Below are 25,149 nucleotides of genomic sequence, written 5' to 3'. Positions count from 1 at the left end.
TGGCATGAGTGACACTCCATACACATAGTTTCCAAATACCTGTGACATTATTCATTGAAATGCCGCAAAAGTTTTTAAAAAACATTCTGTGGAATGGAAATCTTTTCCAAATGTATCACCAACTTTCCTGCCACATTAAGCATACGCACATTGATCACAAGTCACCTTTCAGGATGTTTTTATTCATCGAGAGAGAGGAAGTGTGCTGTATCTTATCCACCCATCTTAGGAATGGTTGCCATTTATTTGAAATGGCCCTTAATTATTCTCCATCTGGTTTTCTTTTTTTCTTTTTAATTTTAAAAATTTGTTCTGATTAGTTACACATGACAGTAGAATGCATTTTGACACATTGTACACAAATGGAGAACTACTTCTCATTTCTCTGGCTGTACATGGTGCTGAGTCACACCGGTAGTGTAATCATACATGTACAAAGACTATAATAATGTCTGTCTCATTCTACTGTCCTTCCCATCCCCACCGCCCAACCCCTCCCTTTACTCCCCTCTGTACAATCCAAAGTTCCTTCATTCTTCCCTACACCCACCCCACACTATGGATCAGCATACATTTCTTAGAGAAAACATTTGGCCTTTAGTTTTTTGGGATTGGCTTATTTCACTTAGCATAATAGTCTCCAATTCCATCCATTTACCTGCAAATGCCATAATTTCATTCTTCTTTAAGGCTGAGTAGTACTCTGTTGTGTGTATGTATCACATTCTCTTTATTCATTCAACTATCGAAAGACACCTAGGTTGGTTCCATAGTTTAGCTATTGTGAATTGAGCTGCTACCTTGATGTGGCTGCATCACTATAGTATGCTGATTTTAAGCCCTTTTCGTATAAACCAAGGAGTGAGAAAGCTGAGTCAATTGGTAGTTCCATTCCAAGTTTTCTGAGGAATCTCCATACTGCTTTCCAGAGTGGTTGCACCAATTTGCAGTCCCACCAGCAATGTATGAGTGTGCCTTTCCCCCCATATCCTTGCCAACACTTATTTTTGCTTGGATTCTTGGTAATTGCCATTCTGACTGGAGTTGGATGAAATCTTAAAGTAGTTTTGATTTGCATTTCTCTCATTGCTAGAGATGATGAACAATTTTTTCATATGTTGTTGATCTGTTGTATTCGTCAGTGAAGTGTCTGTTTAGTTCCTTGGCCCATTTATTGATTGAATTATTTGTTTTTTTTTTTTCTTTTTGGTGTTAAATTTTTTGAGTTCTTTACAGAGCCACCTGGTTTTCATAGGTATTTGCTTCTGTTTGCTGCTGCTGTTGCCTGGCCCTCTGTTTTCTAGCAGTTCCTTCTTTCTCCCGGTCTCTAGATGCATAGCACTGGCCTCCGTATCCATAGGATCCACCTCCATGGATTCAACCAACCTCGAATGAAAACCATTTGGGAAAAAAAAAAAAATTCCCTCTGTATTGTACACATGCAGACCTTTTTTCTTGTCACTATTCCCCCCCAAATAAAGTATGACAACTATTTCATTCCATTTACATTGCAAGGAATCCTGTATCTCCTTGGGGAGGTACAGAATTCAAGTGAGGCTCAGCTGATGGCAGTCCTGTCCCACCTTAGGAACCAGGTTGAGAGAGACTCAGGCTGGTAACAGGGGTCAAGTGTGGCCTGCCTCCAGTCTTAAAGAACCCTTTCAGTTCCTGAAGGGGGAGTTCTGTGGCCCAGGTCCAGTCCAGCAGTCAGTGACAAGTGACAGAATGACTCATGGTGGTAGGAATGTGTCCGCTTATCCACTGGGCAACCGGGAGGGAGCCCCTTATCAATGTCTTAGGGTGCTGTGGTTGATTAGTGATGTCTGCCATGTGGGGAGCCAGGGGGGACCGTGAGCCACGGGCTACTTCTAGCAACCCGCTTTTATCCTTTTTTGCTAAGTTGCTCATCACTGAGCCTTTTGCACTAGGAATCCCACATTTCACACTTTTTCTCTTTCTCCTCCTCCCTGCCTGGGCTCTCCTTCACCACTCGGGGCTAGAACTCATCTGCCATGTTGACGGGGAATTTCTTCCCTGGGTCCAGCAACTCCTTGAACCTGGCCCTGCTTTCTCTGTGAGGCTGTGGACGTGGCTTTGCTTTTCCTAAAGGTCTGGCTGGTGGCAGGAGCCATTATGGTCATAAGAGGCCCCGGTTGGGGAAGGGGTGGGGTGTGGGGTGGTGGGTATGGAGGTGTCTGTGTGGAGGTTCTTCCTGAGGTCAAGGAAGCTGAGAGAAGGGTCCCCTGAGACCCTGCAGCCCCTGCATGGGGATGGGGGCCGGTTAAGGGTTGCGACTCTCTGGTCACTGGGCGCTCATGTCTTTGGAGACGGAGGCTCCTCTGGGTGGCCCTGGACCGGAGTGAGGGTGGCTAGTATTAGGGAATGTGCCTCCCCCCACTGGCTGGTGGCCTTGGACACAGAGCATTCCGCTCTTGCACTTCCTCATGAGTACTGGCCAGGTCACTCCTCTGCCGTGTCCTCCCGAGCTGTATAGATCAAATGAGGAGGTGGGTGGAGAGTGTCGGCGGGGAGTGTGTCCAGGTGGAACTCATCACATTCCCGTCGTTCCTACCTGTGGATTTGGACACAGCTGCCCTCTGAGGCTGAGGCAGCCAGCACCTGCAGGCAGGGAACAGGGGGTGACCCCCAGGTCTGGGCTGGTGGCCAGACAGGGGCGATCTCCATGGTAATCCCTGTGGCAGAGTTGAAACTGGCTAGGGAGACCCAGGGGTGGGCAGCTGAGGGTCCAGAGAAAATCCTGGATGTCCAGGAGCTGGTTCTGTCAGCCGGGTCTCCTGCCTCTGCCCAGAGGGCTTTCTGCAGCCCCCCGAAGGCGCTGGGCAAGAGCCTTTAATCTAATTACATGCTTTATTTGAGCTAATTTGTTTTCCAATCCATCTTGTTCAGCCAGAAGAAAGAGCATGCTGGGGACTCATTTTCACCCTCTTGTTCAAAGGGGAGAAGAGGGGTGGCTCCCCTGCATCACGTGGTCTTTGGAGCCCTGGCCACCCCACCCCACCCCACCCTGGAGCCCAGCCCTGCAGAGAGGGGGGGTAGGGCCCCTTAGCTCTGTCATCAGCCAAGGGAAATAAAAAAGCCCAGCTCCCTCCTCACCCCTCTTGGAAGCTCAGCCCTCTGGGTCTGTCCCTTTTGGGGGTCCCAACATGCAGAGCTGAAACTGACGGGTTTCGGGGCCAGACAACCCGGCCCTGCGGCCTCAGGGGCTTCCTGGGCTCTGAATCTTCCTGGCTCCACCTGGAAGAGCTGGCCTCGGATCCGGCCCAGGGTTTTCAATCTGCAAATGTATTTTCATAAGAAGGCAGTGGATTTAGGATCTGTGTTCTTAACGTCCAACCCAACACCAGAGCCCTTCCAGCCTCCCCGGAGAGGGAAGATTTATCAGCTCCCAGTCTGTCTCCTCCCCCGGCCAAGGAGCTGTGCTCTCCAAACTTTGCTCCTTGCGTTTCCAGCATGTTCCAAAATCGCGCCTTCCTCCCCACATTGCTTCAGAATCCCGCCGCCAGCCTCCGTCTGCTGCTGTTGCCCCTAGACTGGCTCCTTCACGCGGGTTTCTTCCCAGAGCCTGGAGGGAAGGAATCAGTGAGAGCCGAGGAGGGTCACTTTGCTGGCCACACGATGCTGGCAGCCGGGGGCGGGGGGGGGGGATGCTTTGATTGGACTCATTAGACAAATATTGACTGAGGGCCCCTTCTATGTCCTGGGCCCTGGGGATACAGCGGTGCCTTCCTCCTCTGATTTCAGGGAGGAAGAGGGACCATAAACAAATAAATTGCAAACTAACTGCAAAGTGTGTCAGGTGTGGCCCTGGAGGAACCACAGCCTCAGGACGGCCAGTTGTTATTCAGTGACTCAAGGACATACTCGAGTGAGGAATATCTTTGTGTTTAAAAAAAAAAAAATTTTTTTGATATGCTGGTAATACAATGAGATTCGGTTTCTCTCCTGATTCCTAAATTAGAATCAAAAATGATAATAGCTGACATTTATTTTTAGTGGTTATTATAGGCCAGGCTTCATCTTACAGGGATTTTAAAAGATGATAGGCTCTCGGCTCTATTTGGTGAATGAGAAATTCCAGCTTCAGAGAAGTTCAGCAACAGGCCCCAGGACACACAGCTGTTGAGAATGGTAAAGCCAGCGTTTGGGGTGTCTTGAGGGTAGCCTTCCTGCTACCCCTGTCCTGCCAGATCCTTCCTTCCTTAGCATTTGAGATATATCAATTCCACTGGGACAACAGATTGCGTCCTGGGGTCCAGGAAGAGGGGATCTGTCCCACTCCTGCACCATGCCCCAAAGACGGCAAGCTGAGACCTGCAGAAAAGCTTAACGCTGCTGACCCCAGATGTCACCCTGCATCCCAACAGAGGGCCACGGCCTCTTCCCTTTCTGGGCACCTGGTACCTCTTCCTCCCCGCTAGACTGATTCTTCGTTGTCAGAGAGGTTGGCCCTGACCCCCCAGGATTTCCCACATGCAGCACCAGGTTTCTCTGGGGACCCTGTATTTGTGGCCGGCTGTCTTGGTGTCTCACGGACTCCACGCCGCTGCAGGCTTTGCAAGTTGTCTGTCTTCTTATTCGCTCTGTGCAGCGTGCCCTAGCCTTCTTTCAGGCCCTGGACTAGACCAGGAGGGGGTTCTGCCTCAGGACCTTTGCATAGGCTGCCCTCCTTGCTTGGCACCCTCTTCCCTGAGATCCCTTCCCTCCGCATCTCCATAGCATTGTTCGGGTCTCACTTGGGTGCTACCTGTGGGGAGCTTTCCCCTGCCACCCTAGCTAGAGCAATGGTGTCACTTCACCGCCGTGCACATACACAGGTCCCACGGGCACAGGACACTTAGAATCTGTCACCTTTTCTTTGTCCCATTTGTGGGGCTGGGAGAGGATGTACCTGTGCACACCTGCCATCTCTTGGTATATAGCATTCCCCAGAGCAGAAGTCCTGTGATTCAGAATACAGATGTCCCCTTGTTGAATACAGGTGGGATTTTTCTAGGATCCTCAGCCCCATGAGTAAATGTTCCCATCCTCACTAGAAAGAAAAGACTCACTTTGGAATATTTTTTATTGATTTTTTTTTAATTGGTGCATATAATCATACATAACGGTAAGCTTCATTATGCCACATTCATTCGAGCAGGTGACATAGTGTGATCCATCTGGTCCCCCAGTACCTGATCCACTTGCTCTATAGAGCTATTCTGTTATTTAGTTACTGAGTGTGTTATGATTGTACACAGAAGAATTTGTTGCAATACATTTTTACACAGACGTATAATTTGGCCGATTTCATTTTGCCTCAGAAGAGTTTTAGTAACTTTTTTTTTTTTTTTTTGAACATGAGAATTGTGCTGGGCACTGTGGTGCATGCCTATAAGTCGACTGGTGGTAGGGTGGAGGCCGAGACAGAGGATCACAAGTCGGCAACTTAGTGAGGCCCTGTCTCAAAAAATTAAAAAGGACTTGGGTGGTATCACTCCCCTAAGATCAATCCCCAGCTCCCCTCAACCCAAAAAAATCCCATGAGAATTGTATCTTTGTTGTAAAATTTTAAATGTGGCTAAGGACAGCAAAGCAAGATATAAAAACCAGCACTTTAAAGCGCATTATAGTCTTCTAAAATGAAGTTCAAATGTGGCTGCCAGACACACAGCCTTATGCTATTCCAGACTCCCTTTGAGTTCCTCATATCTGCCCAGCATTTTCCTACCCTGGGGCCTTTGCACCTTCCAGGTTACACAGATGCTCCTCCCTTTACTTCACAGGACTGACTGCTGGCCAGCCTAAACATCAGCTCCAAAGAATGGCCTTCATATCTTAATGGCTTTCCACTGTCCTTCTATTTGCTACCAATGTGCTCTGCTCATAGTCCTCATTTTCTGAGCATCATTCTTCTGTGGGTATGATGATACTTGTGTGACTGGCCTATCCCCTTCTGCTCTAGTGCCACTTGACTTCCATTAGTCTCAGGGTGTGGCTAGTGCCTCCCACAGCCAGCTAGTTAAGTGAATGAGTGGATAATAAAGAAGTGGGGTTGCTTCGTGGGGTGAGGGTTTTCAGGGTTGTGACATTCAATACCAACTGCTCTCAGGAGAGTCCCTATTAATTTGGCCCCAACCACATTACATGCATGTTACACGTTTGCCTTTGCCAGTTTGCCACGCAGAAGTGCCCTGTTCCCCTTAGCCAGAGGTCTGTTTCGTTGATATTTAAGATGATCATGTTTCTGTTTCCCTGTCCATTTTTAATTTCCTCTTCTGTGAATGACCTATTCATGCCATCTAAGTTTCGATAGCTTATCTTTTTCTTATTGACTCAGAAGAGTTCTTTGCATATTAAGGACACCAACCCTTTACTCTTGAGGTTGTAAACATTTGGAGCTTTCTTCTAATCATTTGTCCCAGAGTTTGCAAAGCCCCTCTTGCCCAGCTCCTCTGCCAGTTCATTGCCAGAGGCTGCCTCATTTTGGAAGAACTTGCCTTTTCTGCCCCCTGAGCCTGAAGTTAAATGGGCATCTGCCGTTGACTCACGTAGGGCTTGTGGGCTACAGATTGAGTGGGTGGGACCGGCCCAGGCTTGGAGAGAGGGGCCAGGGGCTCAAGAGCTGCCTGGGCTCTGGCTCACCTAGATGCGTGGCTATCTCCTTAGATAAAGTGTTGGTGAAAGTGGTAAGAAGGTAGTCTTACCTGGGAGGCAGGGCCTTGCCTGTAGCTGCAGGAGCTGGCATCATGGGGAGTGCCTCCCGTTGTCCCATGGCTCCCCTGTGACAACTGTCGTGGACTCAGACATCTGCTGCAGTCTGAACTGGACACACTCAAAGCTGGACTGTCTCTTGCCTGAAGAGATGGTTCTGGGCAGCTTGGTGGCTCCAGGTCAGACAGAGGTGGAGCATGCTCTAGGGGCAGACTGATGCCACCTGCCTTGTCACCTGCTGGTGGGGAGAAGGACCCTCTGAGCCCCAGCCCTTCTCCCCCTGAACTCTTACCCCAGGCCAGTGAGAGCCAGGAGCCTGTCCCCTACCCACAGCCTCTGGACTCCCCTGTCCCAGGGGGCCAGACCACTCTGGCCTGGGGTCCCTCATCCCACCCCCCACCCTGCTCCCAAATCCAACAGCCCAGACGCAGAGAGGCAGAGGGCTCGGAGGAGCAGGGCCAGGGCTGGCCGAGCGAGACCTTTGCCAGCTCCCCGCCCTCCTCCAGGGGGAGGTGCCAGATGCGGTGCCCCTGGCTCTCACCACGGGCAGCAGGGCTCTGCCTGCCATATGCTCAGAGATGAGCCCTGTGCTGGCCAGCAAGCGCGCCCAGCAGGATCTTGGCACCTGAGCGCAGGAGGCAGATCAGAGGGGCCCACTCCCCAAGGTGGAGGAAGAGGTGGGAGGGGCTGGGCCACGGGGATCGGGCCGCGGGGCCACCTCTTGGCTCCCGTCTGTGGGTGGGTCGGGGGAGCAGGTGGGAAGGATGAAAGGGAGGGGTGGGGGCCGCTCCCAGGAGGAGCCCGGATGCCAGCCAGCCAGGATGGGCCTGCTGCGCGCTGGGCAGATGGCCGCCTCCAGGTCTCCGTGGCCCTCCCTGGGACAGAGCTTGTGCCAGTGGGGAGCCAGCCAGCACCTGTGTCCGGCCCTGGCGGCCCCTGTCTCTCACAGGGGAGAAGGGTGCAGAAGGTGGGTGACCCTGGTGGCGCTTACCTGGGCTCTCCACCCAGTGCCCTGGAGAGACTGGTAGGGGTGGGGGTTGTTGCAGTCACTGAGTGGGGTCCTGGCACTGGCTGAGAGGGGAGGTTGGGAACCTGGTAGGTATAAAAGTTGGGACTCTAATGAGTCAATGAGGCTGATCAATCGGACTGCAGGGTCTGGTGTGTGGAAGTTATGCCGCCTTTTATATTAAGGTTGGACCACGTGGAACTGCTTTTTAAAACTTGCAAAATGGTCAGTTTGGGGCAGTTTCATGAGGTTCATCTTTAGTGACCTCCCATCTTTTTCTGTGTTTCTGAACAGGTCAGGTCGCACAAGGTGTATGCGTCCTTTAAACGTTCACATAGCCTCTGAAACTGGTTCAGTCCAGACATTTCCTAAGATTATGTGTTCAACTTGGTCATTTATGTGCTCCTAAAACACTGGTATTTAGGGCTGGGGATGTGCCTCAAGCGGTAGCGCACTCACCTGGCATGCGCGGGGCACGAGGTTCGATCCTCAGCACCACATACAAACAAAGATGTTGTGTCCACCGAAAACTAAAAAATAAATATTAAAAAATTATCTTTCTCTCTCTTAAAAAAAATGGTATTTCATTCAGATCTCCAAGATGGTAACCTGCCATAGCATACAATAGCCTTATAATTCATGGAATGTTTTCTAGATCGTAGTTATTCCCTTGGTATTTCCTAGTATTCTGTTTTCTTTCTTTTATTCATAATTAGACATGACAGTGTTTTGTCTGGTCTTCTTTAAAAAGTTTGTTGGGGACTTTTCAAAGATTCAGATCTTGCATGTATTTCTAATTTTGAGGGTTTTTTTTTCCATTTCATTTCTACTTCTGCTGTGATTAATAATTTCCTCCCACTTTCTTTGGGCTTTGTTTTGCTCATTCTGAAACTTCTAGAAGTGAATATATGTTGCATATTTTCATTCTTTCTTCTTTAATAACAAATAATATTTATTACATGGTGGTCAGGACATGTGGCCTGTTCAATTTCAGCTTCTTGGAATTAATTTAGCATTCTTTGACTACTTGTGTGTGTCTGCTTCTTTTTGTATTTTCCTCAGTTTTTATTTAATGTATTTCAAGGGGTGTTATTCCATACCCATACGAGAAAATTTATTTTCTAGGTGATCTTCTTTGTCCATTTTAAAAATGTTTGCCTTGAATTCTACCTTTTCTAATATTACTTTATCCCTTTTGGTTTGTTTTTTGTTGTTATTGTTTTCCTTTGATTTTTTGTATGATTTTGCCACAACATAAATTGTAGACGTTTAAAAAAAATCACTTTAGTTATATTCCTCTTAAAGAGTAATTTTGTGAGTGAGTGAGTGTGTGTGTGTGTGTGTGTGTGTGTGTGTGTGTGTGTGTGATGCTGGGGTTCAAACCCAAGGTCTAATGCATGCCAGGCAAGTGCTCTACCACTAAGCTACATCCCCAGCCTGTGATTTAATATTTTTAAATTAGTTTTTCAGTAGAGGAGTTGGGTCCATGATATTTTCAATGATTTGTCTTGAGATAATTATTCTGTGATCTTATCATAGTTGGTCTTTGTATTTTCCTTTTTTTCTGGTTTATCTCTTGGCCTATTAACTATAATTTATTTCTTAAGTTCTCCAGTGTTTTTTTTCCCCCCAAAGGCAGTATTTAATCTATGTAGTCAAGCATGGAATAGTATCTTCTACATTCTATTCAAGACAAAAAATTTTATTCCTCACCTCATTCTACTTTCTAGTTTTTGTTAATATGAGCTAAAATTTCAAAGTAAATTTTTATAGTTTTATAGACAGTCTATTCTCTTTCAAACATTGAAAAATTATTTCGATATTTGGATTTGGTTTTAGAACCAAGTTTGAAATATCTATTTATTAGTTTTGGTGTTCATCTCCAGTATATTTATATCATGACTTTCTTCTTTTTTTAGGTCTTGTTATTTATTCATTTCATAGTTGTTTGGAAAACATCCTCAAGTACTTATTTAAAAAAAAAAAAAGACTCAGGATTGGAATATTTTCTGAGCCCTTGCTAACCTGAGAATGTGTTTTGTTCACTGTGGCCTGAGTACGTCTATGCTAGTGTAGCTAGGTATAAAATTTTGAGTCATAAGTTTTCCCTTTTATAGACATGGCTTTGTGATCATTGGCCCAGATCTTTGTTTTTGAATCTCTCTGGTTTTTTTTCCACATCTTGGTGTTTTGTAAAAATATGTCTAGGTGTTGGACCCTATTCCTTGAGCTTTGATTCTCCCTGCCATTCACTGGGAATTAAACTCAGAGATGCTTTACTACTGAGCCACATCCCCAGCCCTTTCTATTGTTTTAAACAGGGCCTCTCTAAGTTGCTGAGGGTGGCCTAGAATTTGATGCTCCTCCTGCCTCAGCCTCCTCAGTAGCTGGGATTATCGAGGGATGCCACCAGGCCTAGCCTGCTTGAGTCCTGCTTCCATTCCGTTTGGCTTCTGCTGCAGTTCCCACCTGTCACCTACCCGCTCTCTACTTTCCTACATTTTTATCCTCTTCCATGTTTCTATGTCTTTATCCTTTCCCCCTATATTTTGTAAATTTCTCCATCTTCTCAAATCCCTGAATCAGTTTGCCACAGTATCATTTCTCTCTGCTGCTTACAAAGCGGATGTTAATTGTGCCACTGGGATTTGAGATAATTTGCTCTAGTTTTTATTTTTCCAGCTCTTCTCTCTCTCATGCATTTTATTTATATATATATATAGTCTTTAACCTTATCTTTATCTTTCCTCCTATTTCATGTGACTTTCTCTTTCTAGAATTGTTTGGTCTGTCCTGCGTCTTTGGTTGCCTGTTGTTGGTGGCTGTTTTGGAGTTGTGGCCACACAGTTGAATAGTTGTGACGCAGAGCATGTGGCGCTCAAAGACTCAGATATATACTGTTTGCCCCTTTGTAGAAAAAGATTTGTTGATCCCTGTCCTAGCCTGAGGGCTGGATCCAAGGTGGATGGCAGGGGACGGTCCATGGCTCCATCTCCAATTCCCGGTTTCTACCAACCTTTTACTTGGATTTGCTTCTCCTGGGTAGACTCGGTGCCCTTCTTATTCCTTACTTTCTGATTCTCTGCCATCAGTGATTTCGATTAAAAATATAAGTTCAGGAAGCCACTGCCACTGCTAATCCTTCTGGTCCCTACACTTCCCCAAAGTTCCTCCCCTGGTGGAGGGCTCACGCCCTGTGCCCCCGCCCTCTTCTTGCCCCATCGTTTTTTCTGGTCAGTGTCCTTCTGCCTGCCATCTTCCTCCCTCGCCCCAGGATCTTTCTGTTCATCAGACAAAGAGCTGAGTCCCGAGGTAAAACCTGGAGAGTTTTTGCTTCTTCCCCCACCATCTGCCTTTAATTAATAGAGATTGCTCCCAGATCCCGGCACTGGGTCATCTATCAGTTTGCGTTCTTGGCGTTAGTGTGTGAATTTTCATCTTTTCATTGTCTTTATAGCTATTTTGGCACAGAAGCCAGGAGAGGCTCCGCAAGGGGGCTGCCAAGTAGATGCCATGTTGGGGAGGAAGACAGAGTTGGCTTTTAGAGCCTGTGGTTTATCCATCTCAGAGGCCATCTCTGTGGCTCTGCGTGCCTTTGATAAAGGAAGCAAATACAGGGACGTTGTCCTTATCCAGGGACCACTTGGTCCAGTGACCTCAGCTATCTGGAATACAGTCCAAAGGAAGAGTCACAAGCAGCCAAAAAGCTTTACCCCCCTCCCCCCGGCATCTGTGTTCCGGAAGGTTCTTCATTTTCCCCAAAGGAGAAAGAACAGTTGAGCCTCTCTCTCCTTCCAAGCCTCTTTACCTGGGCTTTACACACAGTTCTAGAAAGCTTGGTCTTTGTTTTCCTAGCTCACCATTAAATCAGTGTCAGCAACTCTGGAGGGAGTAGGGCGCAGTTTGCAACAAGCGTCCTGACGTCACCAGAACTGGCGACTGACAGGAAGGAGGGACACCCCACCCCCCAGCCCCCAACAAAGGCCAGCATAGCTCAAATGCTCAGAGACTGACATCTTCTGAGTTTGAGTTCACAACCACCTCTCTGGGTCCTCTGCCGAGGCGGGTGCTGTGGGCACATCGTGGGTACAGTTACGAGCCCCTTCCTGTGGTTCAGAGAGTGTTTCTAATGCTGGCTGCCCGTCACAATCACCCGAAGAGCATTGGAAATCCAGACACTCAGGCCATTCCCTGAGCCAAGGAAGTCAAAACCTCTAGGGACCAGGACTCGGGTACCAGGGTGGTTTAAAGATTCCAGGTGATTCCATGCATAGCCAGGATGGGAAACCAAAGGTTAGAATCCCAGGCTCTGGAGGCAGATGGCCTCCCGAGGCACACGACCCTGGGGGAGCAGGTCCCCAACATCTCTGGACCTGGATGCTCCTCTGTGAAATGGGACCCACCTGGAAGGGGCCAGAAGAGCTTGTAAAGCATCGGGAACAGCGCCAAGGCCCTATTCCTGCCCTGTGTTGCCTCTGGGATCCAGTGCAGCCCTGGAGGTGCGTGGCGATGACTGGGATTTGGCACACAGGCTCTGGGAGCTCGAGCGAATTAGGCAGTGATGGATGTCGCACATCCTAGGACGATTTCTGTCCCAGGTGGACGCTTGGCTCTGAAGAGAGGAGCTTTCGATGGCTGTTACCAGGCTGGGGGCAGTGATGCTGAAGGTCCAGAGGGAGGCTGTCCCAGGGCCCCGTCTGCCTCCCTTCTGCCTTGTGGGGCGGGGCTCCCCTTGGGCAGGCTGCCCTGGAACCTCTCTGAGCTGTGCTTTCTCCATTTTAAGCTGAGCACTGCAACCTCCCACAAAGCCCCCGCACCCCAAACCTGGTAGAGGGGACACGCTCAGAGGCGCCCTTTCCACCCAGGCTGTCGGAGGGGTGGGTCTTACTGGGCCCAGGCCGAAGAGGCAGGATGTCAGCCTTTCTTCCCAATCGGAAATGAGAGTACTGACGGGGGCCCAACAACTTTCACACACACAAAAAAAAAAATATAACACAAAAGGCACCGAATGGATTCGAGGCTGTCCCTGCCGTGACATGACTAGACATCACTTGCATTCCAATTGGCTTCCATAAGTGGAGGGAGCAGGGAGCGAGCCAGTTCACTGGCACCACCAGATTGTGCAAGGCCTGCCTTCAGCCACACCGTGCCTCTGCCGGGAGCATCATCTGTCCCCGAGTGGCAGAGACACGGCCCGGCACAGCCGATCCCCACCTGGAAGTGCAGTGGACGGTGGTGGGGATGGTGCTGTTGACTTGTGTGTTGGGGCTGCCGTCCTCCCCCATCCTGGGGATTGGTCACAGTTGAGTGAAGGCCACTCTTTCTGGACATCCCAGTCCCTGCATCCCAAGAGTTGTTGGAACCCACCAGCCGTCTGGTTAACAGGAAAACCTGACACCGTGGCCTCCTATGTCCTGAGCGGGGGTTCAAGGGCTCTGACGGCAGAGGAGCGGCAAGGTGGGCTGTTCTTCCTCCAGTTCCTGTGACTGGTCCCTAGTTTGGGGCCTCAAGAGACTGGCCTGGGAGGCAGAAGGGGCTGCCCCGGGACCCTGGTTCTCAAGGCAGCGATGTAGCTGAGCTAATTGAGGCACCAGTTACTGCATCCTGGGACCTCAGAGGAGACAACTGCCTCCTTTGGAGCCAGAGACTGACTCTAAGGAGATTTCTGAAGATTCTCTGCAGATCTTAGCCACGGGCTGGGAGCAGAGGTCCTGAGGCCTGACTTCCTGCCCTGGCTTTGCTCTGTACTTCCACACAAATCGTCCCTTTCTGCCACATTGACCTCAGTTTTCTTGTCTGCAGAATGGGAATAGCATCATCTCTCATGCATCAAAGAACGGTTCTAAGAATCGAGTGAGAGCCCGCACTCTTGCGTGGCAGGGGCAGACCAGGCAGGTGGGGTTTCCTGGGCCTCTGCAATGACCTGGGCCACCAGGCTCAGGAGGTCACAGACCTGGTGAAAGAATTGCATCATCTTGTCCAAAGAGCAGAAATGTCTGGCTGGGAGAGGACAAATTGGGATGGGGTCCAGCCACGGAGTCTGCATTTGGGGAGTTGAAGGTCTTCTGCCAGAAGAAGCGAGTCTCATGGCTGGCAGGCCCCGGTTCTCGTTTCGGGGCCTGGAAGCCCCCGAAGTGATACCCTGCGGACGCGGGCCTGGCAGCCCTGCCTCTCAGCAGTAGGGCCCATTAGAACTGAACTCTTCTTCGTGGGACATTTTATTTGTACACTCCAGTGGAGTGGACACCAAAAGGGGTTTTCTAATACTTCATGGGCTGCTAATTTCCTCTGTGACCTCTTTTGTTGGGGCCTGACCCCAGCCAGAGGCTCCGCGCCATGAAAGCCAGTGGCTGACACAGACCCAGAGCGCGGGGGGTGACAATGAGGCTTTAATCAGGGCTCCGGTGGCATCTGAAGAACAGGGGGAATTTGTGTGGTGCTCAGAAGCCCTGGGTGGCAGGATTCGGGAGCCCCCAGAGACTCTCACGGAGGCCAAGGCGGCTAAAGGATTCCTCAGGCCAGAGGAGGAGGGGGTCAGGCGGGGGCCTTTTGTCCCCAGGGCCTCTTTAGAAGGCGAGGCCTGCCCTGAATGGCCACCCCGCTCGCTCGGCCGTGGCCCAGGGGTATCGCAGGCCTCTGGGGAGGTGGCCTCTCGCCCGGCCCACCAGCCTATTCATTGCCAGCCCTAATTAGTTTTTGTCTGCTCTCTGCCCCTCCTGCAGACTGCGATTCCTACTGTAAGGCCTCCAAAGGGAAGCTGAAGATTAACATGAAAAAGTACTGCAAGAAAGACTATGGTGAGTAGAGCCCCGTCCTGGGAAGTGGGGTGAGGCCGTGTGACCCGTGGAGAGCTGGGGTGGGGATGCAGGTGGGTCACGGGATCCCTGCGACCAGTGGATCTCACACCCAGGCATTGCTCCTCTCTTCCACCTTGGCCCTCGGGGACAGAGGGCATGAGGGGCCACAGGGGCCTGGCTTCTCCTCCTCTCCCTGTGGAAGGCCGTTAAGGCCAATGGGAACCTCTGAGGCTGGGATTCCCAGGCTGGGCCCTGGCCTTGGCCCTGCCTCTGCTGGGCTGTGTGGCTGCAGACTGGGCCTTGCTGATCTCCCATGTCCTCATTCATCCTGTGGACAGTCCCCTTAAGTCTGTGTGGCTCACCAGCAGGGCCCTCAAGCATCAGGACAGTGGTAGGAGCTCCTGGTGTGTGTAGAATGTTCCTCTCAGCTGCAGGGAGCCTGGGGAGTCTGCATTGCCAAGGATCCAGCCCTTTTCTGACCCTGAGGGGTCCTTGCCGGGCCAGTGGCAAGACTCAGACTTTTTTATAATATTTTTTAGTTGTAGTTGGACTCAGTACCTTTATTCTACTTATTTTTACGTGGTGCCGAGGATCGAACCCAGGGCCTCGCATGTGCTAGGCGAGCGCTCTACCGCTGAGCCTCACCCCAGCCCCAGACTTTTATTTTTTTTATTAGTGCATTATAGTTACACAGAACACTGGGTGGATTATGGACATTTTCATAGATGCACGTAAACTTTGTTTCCTAACAAAGGGTCAGGACCTTATTGGCATAAAATGATGAATGATGATGAATGTTGAGAACTTCTAAAACATTCTCATTTTATTCCATGCATGTGAGAGCATATGTATGTACACACGGATCAGCACACCCATGCCTGCACGCACACACCCCATGCTGACGCCAGGGCGAGACCCTAGTAACCCAGCCTGGCCTCCCTCAGGATGAAGCAAGAGCAACTGGTAGGTTTTACATGTCAATTCAGTGGTGTCCAGGTGGTGGGCATTGATATTCCAGGCCCCTCCGAGGTCCCCAGTAAATTCCCAAAAGCCCCTTTAAAATACAGCCATCGCCAGGTAGTATAGAAACTTCCAGCTCCCCCGGGGAAGTCAACCTGGATTTTGACAACACACTTGGCCATCATTTGAAGATAAAGGAAGCGTAGTGTCTCCAAGCCAGGGTGACAGCCACAAGGAGGGGCTCCAGGTGGTTTTTGGAAGAAGACCACGCAGCCCCCCAGCTGCAGGACACATGTGTCCAAGGCTCAGGCCTCCAGCCTCGGCTGGGGATTATGAGGTGGCCCCTCCCAACCCTCAAGTGAGCAGGAGACTTGGGGGACCCCTTCCAGAGCTTCTCCTAGCCAAGCAGCAGACCTGGGCAGTGTGAGTCCCAGGGAGGCCATGTCCCCTCTTCCCATGTCCCTCCTCTCCTTGGTCTGCACAGGCCCAGGGGGAACTGGGCAGGGAGGTGGGAGGGAGAGGGACCAGGTGGGCCGCTGGAGGCAGGGGTCATATTTATTTGTTTTGGGGTTTGGACTTGAAGGATCCTGTGAGCAGCTGCCCTGGGAGGAAGAGGTTAGGAGAAGGGGAAGTTGGGTTTCTGGAAGGTGCTTCTATTCTGTTCTTCAAGGGGAAAAGAAGGAAAAATTAGACTTTAACCAAAATGGGTCCCCTTTTCCACCTGACTATTACTCAGTCTGGATTTGTTGTCCTTGAAGTTTTGTTCTGGGTTTTGCTCCAGGACTCTGCCTCCTTCGCCTTTGATATTCCAGGGGGCTCCTGGCCCCTTCAGTAAGCAGACCCTCTGTACCTTCCAAACATGACACCCTGCCTTTGTAGTCAGGAGCCCAGGGCTGTGCTGCCCCCACCCCTGGCCGGGTTCCAGGGGACGCTCTGTTCCCTGACTGAGCCCTCTCCTTGCCCATATGAGACTTCCACGCTTATCAGAATGAAGCTGGTGTCGGAGATGGTGGGCTTCAGTGCCTCTGCTTACAGATGGGGACACTGGCCCTGCTGGTCAGGGGTCTTACTCAGTCATACAGCCAAGGGGTGGCCCGGCCTCCTGCTCCCTCCACCGCAGCCTTCCCTAAGCTCTTCCCTCTCCATCAGTATTAGCCCCCAGGACCCCATTTGTCACAAGACCTAGAATGGTCAAGGACAGCCTAGTGTAGCTACCTTTCCAGATATCATGGTGGCCCCTGTTTCTGACCCATCTCTGCCACTCAGGTGTGTCACCCGGATGTCCACATGTCTGTTGCTCTTGAAGACTTGAGGAACAGTAGGTTATAGGGAGATTCTAGGACCTGACAAGGTCGAGGCCTGTTGTATCACCAACTCACCATTATGTCCCAGCATCCCATGTAGAGGACACCTATAAAAAATTAAAATGAGAAGTGAATATACCATTATTGTACCTTTGCTCATTTTAAGTTTTTATAGGTCCCATCTATTTAAGTCCTATATATGGACACTAGTACACAATGGGTCTCAATGTCCTAACCTGCTGCCTCATACTGCCTTGTCCCATTCACCAGTGTCCCTTGTGGGGAAGGGTGGTTTCTGTATTAGTCTATTTCGTATAAAATACCCAAGACTGGGTAATTTATAAAGCAAAGAAGTTTATTTTGACTCAGTCCTGGAAGTCCTAGAGCATGGCGCCAGTACCTGCTCAGCTTCTGGTGAGGGCCTCCTGTTGCCTCAGCTCATAGGGGACAGTGGGAGAGAAGTGGAATCCAGTAAAAGAGGACAGGACACAGGGGAACAGATGGTTTATAACAATGTGCTCTTGAGATAATTAACCCACTCTTTTGAGAATGACTTAAATCCTTTCTTGAAGGTGGATCTCTCATGACCCAAATGACCTCTTAAATCCCCACCACCTCTCAATGCCATTACAATGGGGACCAGGCCTCAATATGAGTTTGGGTGAGGACAAACCACATCCAAGCCATAGTGCGTGTGAGTGGGAGGGGTTCTAGTTTCACAGCTCTCCGTAAATGGGGTCATTTGAGAGTTGGGGAATCTCTCCAACCCGGCTCAATGTCTAAAGGGTCTGGAAGTGGGGGTTACACGGGTTTCTAGGGATGGTTCAGAGGAGTCCAGGAGGGAGCGTGACTCGGGAAGGAGTAAGTGGCATCCACAGGGGGCTGGGTGGGGCCTAGCACACCATGCCAGCCCATGGGTGCTGCCAGCAGAGCCTAGCAGTTGTGAGGCCTTGCTCTGAGGCTGGGATGTAGTCTCCAGCTTGGGGTCTCCTGGGCCTCATGGAGGACCCTAGACCCCTGGAGGCAGTGTGTATGGGGGCTCCCTCCCACCCAAGGGAGATGTGGGCGAGCCCAGGGAGAAAATGGGTGGGAGGCAGCCAGCTTCAGGATCAGAGGCAAAGCCATGGGCCAAGGAAGAGGCTGCGTGGTCCCTGCTCCTCTGACTGACAGCCCTGCAGGGGGCCAATTAGGGAACACATTTCCTTTCCATCCAGGTTACTTGGATGTTCCAGAAGTGGCTAATTAGGACTTTAGGTTTGTCATCCCTGCTGAGCAAAGGCCTCAGACCCCTTCTTCCTCCAGGACAGGCTTGATAGGGTGCCACTGGAGACCACGGGTTTGGGAATCCGCTGACCCTGGGCAGTGACAATGGTCAGAAGGCTGCAGGCCAAGGAAGCCTGTGGGAAAAGACCCCCGGGTGCTGCCCCTGCCCTGTGCTTGCTCCGATGTGTCTGCTAGTGCCCTGGGCCTAGCTTGGAAGGGTTCCGGGTAGATACCAAGCAAGACGGGAAGGAGTGGAGAGGGTCTCAGTGCCATGCTGCAGAGAGGCCCCTGCCCAGAAAGACCCCACACAGGAGAGGCAGCCTGTTCCATTCCTGCTGGAGGGAAAGGAATTCTAGCCCCGGAGTCTAGAGATAGATTCCAAATTTGCTGTGTGACTGTGGACAGGGAGCTTTACCAGTCTGGGCCCCAGTTTATTTATCTGTTCTATGAGATGCAATTAAGGGGACATGACAGTCTTCTAAACGAGACACCTTGCCAGGCACCATTTCTAAGGGGCAGGAGCCCACAGAGACACTGTCACCTGTCTCCACCTCTGCTGGGCCACCTCAGCCCTCTGTTGCCCTCTAGGGGAATCTGGCTCACCTTGCAAATACTTGAAAAAGAGCCAAGGAGAAGGTCGATGGGAAGACGGGGCGTGTCATTTACAAGCGTTTCAGCAACTCACCAACTTCTCAGGAAAACCACACCTTGGAGGGGCACTTTGTGTGATTTCTCAGAGCAAGTGTGCCCGGGTGTGTAAGAGCGCGTGTGCTCACTCCCAATCCTGCATTCCACTGAACCAGCACAGACACAGACCACACCCCATTGGAGTTACCTGCCGGGAGAGGCCTGAGGTATTGGAGGCCAGTATTCCTACCCAGGCCTGCAGAGAAGGGCTTCCTGGCTCTCCTCCCTTCCTCTACCATCTTCTCCCACTGTCCCTTGGGCAAATCTTCCCCTGCCTGGTCCTCACTCACCACCTCCATCTCATGTGGCTGCTCACAGGCACCACAACACACACACACACACACGGCAGTGCATAGTCCATGGCAGTGTGGGTCCCTCACACCCATTGCACCCCCAGAATGTTCCCTCTGCACACATTCATTGAGCGCCTGCTCTGTGCCCTGTCTTATCCTGGGTGCTGAGCTCTCAGACCTGCCAAACACATGGTCTTGGTCCTCTGGGAGTTCCCAGTCTAGGAGGCAAGACAGACGCACGCCACAGAAGGGTGGACATATGGCCTGGTCACAGCCTAAATGGGCCTAAGCAAAGCACGGTGCATCCTCTGGAGGGGATCAGGAGGAGGGAGCCTGAGTGGCCGGTGTTCACTGGGCAAAGCAGAGATCGAGGTGGAGAGAAGTTTCCAAGCCCAGAAGCTCAACCAGGCTGGTGAGATTGAAGAACCCTGGGTGCAAGGAGGGCACTCAGGGAGACTGGAGAGAGAGGCCAGCATTGGCCTCCTCAGCTACAGAATGCACCCTGACCCCATGAGGGCGATTCCTGTGCCCTTGGCCAAAGCTTGCCTCAGGTGGCCTGGGTGCTGCCCTTGCCTCTTCCTTCCCCTGGGTCTGCAAACAGAGAGGCAGGGGGCAGACAGCTCACATTCTGAAAGGTGAGATCATCTCACTTTTGCCAGTTCGTGGAAAAATGATTCGTTCCCAGAAATGTTTATTAGTCACCCCTTTTGTCGAAAGACATTCTGGCACCACCCGATGGAAAATCAAAATGCTGTTCACAAGATGCTCTGTCTTGAGCATTCCTCCTGAGGAGGATTTCACAGGATGCTCCTGGAGGGGGAAGCGCTGTTGGCATCTGTGGGGTGAAGCGGGGTCCGCTGGGCCCTGTGTGTGCGGAGTTCTGACTGATAAAGGGGTCCCCCATGGAAAGGTCTATCGTGGTGCATGGGGGACCCAGGTGAACGTGGCAAAGAGGCTGGAGGTGTGTGGGGCTGATGTGGACTAAAGAGTGTGACACTGGGGGTGACAGGGTCTCCAGGGATGCTGGCCTCTTCCCTTCATGAGCACCTTGGGATCAGGACTCGTGCCCGACTAGGCTCTGTCCTTTCAAGTACCAAGAATTGGACAGGGTGTCAGTCCTATCAGAGATGAAGTTACCACATCTGCAGCATGGAGTGATTTTGAGGGAGGAGCACCCTGGGGACTCCACCCCATGGGCATGGTCCCCAGGTTCAGAAAACAGGTCACAGTCCAGCATGTGGCATGGTGCCTCAAGAGGCTCACTGACCCCTCCCCAGGGTCACTGGCCCCCTGGGGATCCTCTGATTTCCCCCAGCCAGATGTGACTCCCCCCATGAGTGCCAGCCCCACATCTGGAGGCCAGATGTGGAGCTGGGTGCCTGTGAGTCAGCCTGAGGTCATGGAATGTGGGTGACCACCATGTTGGGCAGGGAGGGCCAGACAGCCCCAGTGACAACTGGACAGAAAAGTCCCTGAGCCCACAACCCCCTCCCCACTCCATAAGAACCTGTGCCGGCGCCCAGGTCCTAGGCCACTCTGTTCCTCATTCCTCCTCTTCTCTGAGAACCCTGCTTTCAGGAAGGAGGGGTTGTCAGGGGAGGCCATCCAGTATTTCTTCCCATCTTACAGATAGGGATGCTAAGGCTTCGAAGGGGGTCTGGGTGGGGATCTGTCCAACATGCCCAGAATGCTGGTACAGTGTTGGGGCACTGCCTGTCTTCTCCCCCAGGCTCTGTCTCCCTGATCACAAGGTGCTGCTCCCCTTAATACTGAGCCGCCAAGGTGGGCTTATCCTGGGGGGATGGACGAGAGTGTCTACCCCGAGATTAGTACCTGTGGTGCAAAGGACCTCAGAGTGCCAGTTGCTATTCCTGGAGCTTCCTCCCCAAGACCATGTGGTTCCATCTACCCGTCTGCTCCACTGCCTGTGTAGACAGATGCTAGGAGCAGGCCTTAGTGCCCCCTCTCCAAAAGCGGGGAGGAGCACCGGGTTAGAAGCCAGGTTGTTTCCGCGTCTCCTCACAGGGGCAAGAGAGGTGGCCTTCAGCTCCCTTCCTAGGCTGCAGGCTCTTTCCTCACCAGGCTGAAGGTGCCTCCCATTGGGGCTAGGCAGGGACCAGACCCCCTGACTGACAAGCTGACTGCTCCCCTGCTCTCTTCTTGTGAGCCTGGGGTAGAGTGGCACTGGCCAGGACATAGTGTGACTCCAATTCTCAACCCTCTTGAGCTGGCTAAGCAGGTCATCTCTGACACCCAGCCCTCTCTCTCCTCCCAAGAAAGCCCAAGTACCAGGGCCTGGCAGGGGCCACTCGGGCAGCATCCGCAGGGCTTTTGCTTCTGAGACCTCTTTGGTTGAGCGGGGAAGACCGTCAGCCATTCCTAAGTTGGGTGTCCCTTTCTTGTAGGAGGGGGGCTGTGACTGGGCTCGGCTGCGGTGATCCTTTGCTTCAGTGATGGAAACGAGGCAGGGCTGCTTTGAGACCCAGCCTCTCAGCAGGGACCTGCTGCTTCTTTGGGCAGAGAGATGAGCCCTGGGAACCAGGCTTGGCTGGACTGCGGAGTGTGTGGTCAGAGCTGCATTTTATGGAAACAGCTGTGGCTCATGACTCGCTTTCTGAGCTGAGAGATTTACAGGGCTGCACCGTTTTAATGGTTTCTGTGGGGTTTGTGTCCTCCCCCGCTCATCCTGGCCACTGTGTTGGGGCAGATGGGTGACAAGCCTTCCCCAAGCTGGACCCGCCCAACAGGCTGCGCCAGGGAGCAAGGGTCGACCACCCAAGCCTCCTGGTGAGGGGCGGCTACTAGGAGGCCCCTGGGGACCCACCTGGACAGCCAATAAATCTAGAAGACGTCCAGGCAGCAGGAAGCCTCCCTGCAGAGGCCTTGTCAGGGGAAACTCTTCCCCAGGGTCCCTCCAGCAGGTGGCTGAGCCCGTGCTGGGCCTTTTTCCTCTAAGGATCGGTTCCAGCAGGTGGTGGCTGAGCAGCATCTTTCTCATATGGACAGCGTTTCCTAGGCCCAGGTCGGGTGCTTTGATCTTAGCCAGACTTCCCCTAAACCTCAGGAGTGTGGGTCAGTTCCAGGTTTGGTAGGCCTAGAGCTGGTAAAGGAGGAAATCAGGTTTTTGAGCAAGCTAGGGCAGAGGACGGGGCTGCCATGGGTGTAGCAGCAAGACCCCTCCAACGGAGGAGTTCAAGTACAGGATGTGACCTGGAGCTCCCCGCTTGGGAAGCTGACTTTGATGTCCTGGAATTTCCCCAGTGCTGGGACTCCAGGGAGGTTGAGGCACCCTCTGCTCCTGTAGGAGGACATGTCCATGCCTCGCACTGCAGGCAGCAGGATAAATTCTGCCCTCTTTGATCAAGAGGGAAGTGGCTCAAGGCACCTGCCCTGGGCCTATTTCCTAGCTACCCCCTCCTCCTTGGGCCTTGGAGCCACAGCAGGGTGTCTGGTCAGGAACGAATTTAAGCTCACCAGCTGCTGCTAGGGCTGAGCCCGGACTTACTTGAAGGGGAGGTTAGATCTGCAGCCCTGAGATAGAGCCATTTCTTGTTTATAGTGGGGCGAAAAGAACCAGCCAGCCTCGGGGACTCTTCTGTCTCCACTTCAGAGAACGACAACTGCCTTATGGCTCCCCCCCCCCACACTTAGCCAGCGGGCACTGAGGAGCACGTCTCCCATCTTCCCGGGCTCATTTCATGGTCTGCCTTTCTGAGGTTCATCATCTCCACCCTTTCTGATCAGAGGTGCTAGTCTTGTTGAGGACAACTTTTAGGACAGTGAAAGGAGGGTAGGTGGCCTGGGGTGTTTCACTGTGGGTGTCTTAGTCCATCCGGACTACCGTAACAAAATTAATTAGACTGGGTCATTATAAACCATAGAAGCTTCATGCTCAGTTCTGAGGCTGGGAGGTGCCCACAGTCTCATTATCTGGTGAGGCTTGTTCTCTTCTTCAAAGATGTCACCTCATTGGCCTCACATGATAGGAGGGGCAGGGATATCACTTGATCTTTTATAAGAGTATTAATCCTGTTCATGAGGGTGGAGCCTTAGAAGTTAGTCACTTCCCAGTGACCCCACCTTTTAATACTCTCAAGTTGGGTATTAGGTTCCAACATAGGAATTTGGGAGGGACCCGGACATGAAGACCAGAGGAGGGTGTAAGAGGCCTGTCCTTGGGGGCTACGGGCCTGGGATGGGCAGAGCTGCCTAAAGCTCACCGTGCCCAGTCCCCTGGATGGGTGATATCATAGGCACGTCCGGGTTGGTGGGGACCCCAGGCTCATGTAGCTCAGTGACCGTGGTCATTCCCTGCTCTGAGCCGGCAGCCCTGGTGGTATGCTGTGTGGCTGTAGGAGCGCACGTGGAGCAGGTCTGTTTGAGGTCACCCTTGCAATGTGTATTTTGAATATTTTCAGCTGTGGCGCACGGTGGGGACTTGGCCCGTGCACTGCGTGTGCAGCTCATACTTGGTGGGCTGTGTAATGTGCAGAGGTGTTGCCAAGGGCAGCAGAAATGTGGATTTTTTCCAGCAAAATCACATGAATCCTACCACCACCCGCCCCCGGGCCTGGGCCGTCTCACCCTACAGTCGGGGCAGCTCCCACCCAGGGAGTAGCAGGGATCTGCTAGGTGTAGGAGGCAGCCAGAGGCTTTGTCCCAACTGACCAGCATCCATTGCTTTGTCTGGGTTCTTGAGGATAGTGAGGTGCCCTCCGTGTTAAACGTGTGGCTAAGGCTGGGGAGAGGAGAGGTTGTCAGCCCTTCTACTGTGAAGGGCCGCATGCTTGCAGATCTTCCAGGGATTAGAAGGCCACCCTGGGGTCCCAGTCCAAGGCTAGACCTTGTCCAGGCGCCTCATCCTCAGCAAACTTGAGAGACCCTAGCAGCCTGCCCTGGGCTGAGGCCCAAGACCCAGAGTCCTCAATTCATTGTATTGGTTTCCCAGCTTGTCAGAGCACGGTGTCACAACTGACTGAGTGGCTTAAACAACAAAGAGTTATTTTCTCAAGATTCTGGAGGCCATGGATCTGAAATCAAGGCGTCGGCAGAGCTGTTTTCTCCCGAGGTCTTGCTCCTGGGTTTGCAGATGGCCACCTTCGCCTTGTATCCTCATGGGGTCATCCCTGGGTCTGGGCCCTGATCCCTACAAGAATACCAGTCCAATTGGATTAGGGCCCACCCTCCTGACCTCATCTTAATTAGCTTTGTAAGGACCTTGTCTCTAAAATAAGGAGTCAGGGCTTCAATATAGGAACTGGTGGCGTGTATAATCCCTCCCCTATCACCGGTGGATGATTGGGCCTGGGATCAGAGCTGCCTGTATAGCATCCTGGTTGAGCCGGCCCAGCCGATGCCTGGTGGGAGGACACTGGCTGGGCCAGAGGTCTGAGGTACCACGCAGGGAAACAGCCCTATCCCTAGGGAGGCTCATTCTGTATTCAACTCAGTCCTGGAGAGAGGAAACCGAGGCTCTTAGGGACTTCGGGGGTGGCTCCCCCATTGCTTAGCTGAGGGGCACTCAGTTGCCACGGTGACCTTCGTCTGCACAGTCAAATCCACACAGCCCAGCCACTTCTCGGGGCTGGAGGGCTCCCCCAACCCCCACAGTTCACACTGAGTGTTGAGAACCTTGGTGACAAAAACATGGAAACGGTTGCCATGGCAGCTATTCTTTGGAGCCCTCAGACTGGAGTGCAAAGTTCAGGATGCCCAGGAACAACTGAAACGAAAATATGGGAAAACCCGCCACTTCCCTTCTTCCAGGAGGATCAAGCTGGACAGCATTTGGTGCTTTCCTGCGCTCAGCCAGCCTCGCCCCTCCCTATTACACTGGGCCCAGTGTGGGCACAGGAGAGGAGTTGGGAGGTCCCCTGGGGGTGACGGTGGTTGAGAGGTGTCGGGCAGACCTTTGGGTGGGTGCCCTGCTTGCAGCTGTTACATGGGAAGGCGATGACTATGGGGGGGGGGGGAACATGCCTTCATGGTAGCTGAAGTCAGAGACTGCCTGGGTGTTACTTTCTTCAAATTGTTGCCCTGGCCCAGGAGACAAACTTCCCTGCTCAGTGGGATGAAGAAGAGTACAGAGCGCAGCGGGTGGGCTCAGCAAGGGAAAGCGGGGATGAGGA

At 51.9% G+C, this 25,149-nt stretch overlaps 1 protein-coding gene across 1 annotated transcript in view; it reads left to right on the top strand.

The window, feature by feature from the left end:
- Ntn1 (netrin 1) overlaps window positions 1-25,149 on the top strand; it is a 176,563-nt gene that overhangs the window by 146,584 nt on the left and 4,830 nt on the right. Inside the window, exon 6 of the mRNA XM_026390621.2 lies at window positions 14,440-14,514. Coding sequence (XP_026246406.1) covers window positions 14,440-14,514 — 75 coding nt within the window. The remainder of the gene's footprint in view (window positions 1-14,439; window positions 14,515-25,149) is intronic.

This window comes from Urocitellus parryii, chromosome 7 (assembly GCF_045843805.1).
Source record: "Urocitellus parryii isolate mUroPar1 chromosome 7, mUroPar1.hap1, whole genome shotgun sequence".
NCBI lineage: Eukaryota > Metazoa > Chordata > Mammalia > Rodentia > Sciuridae > Urocitellus > Urocitellus parryii.
Note: the sequence above shows the minus strand (reverse complement) of the source record. Positions and strands in the feature narration are given on the sequence as shown.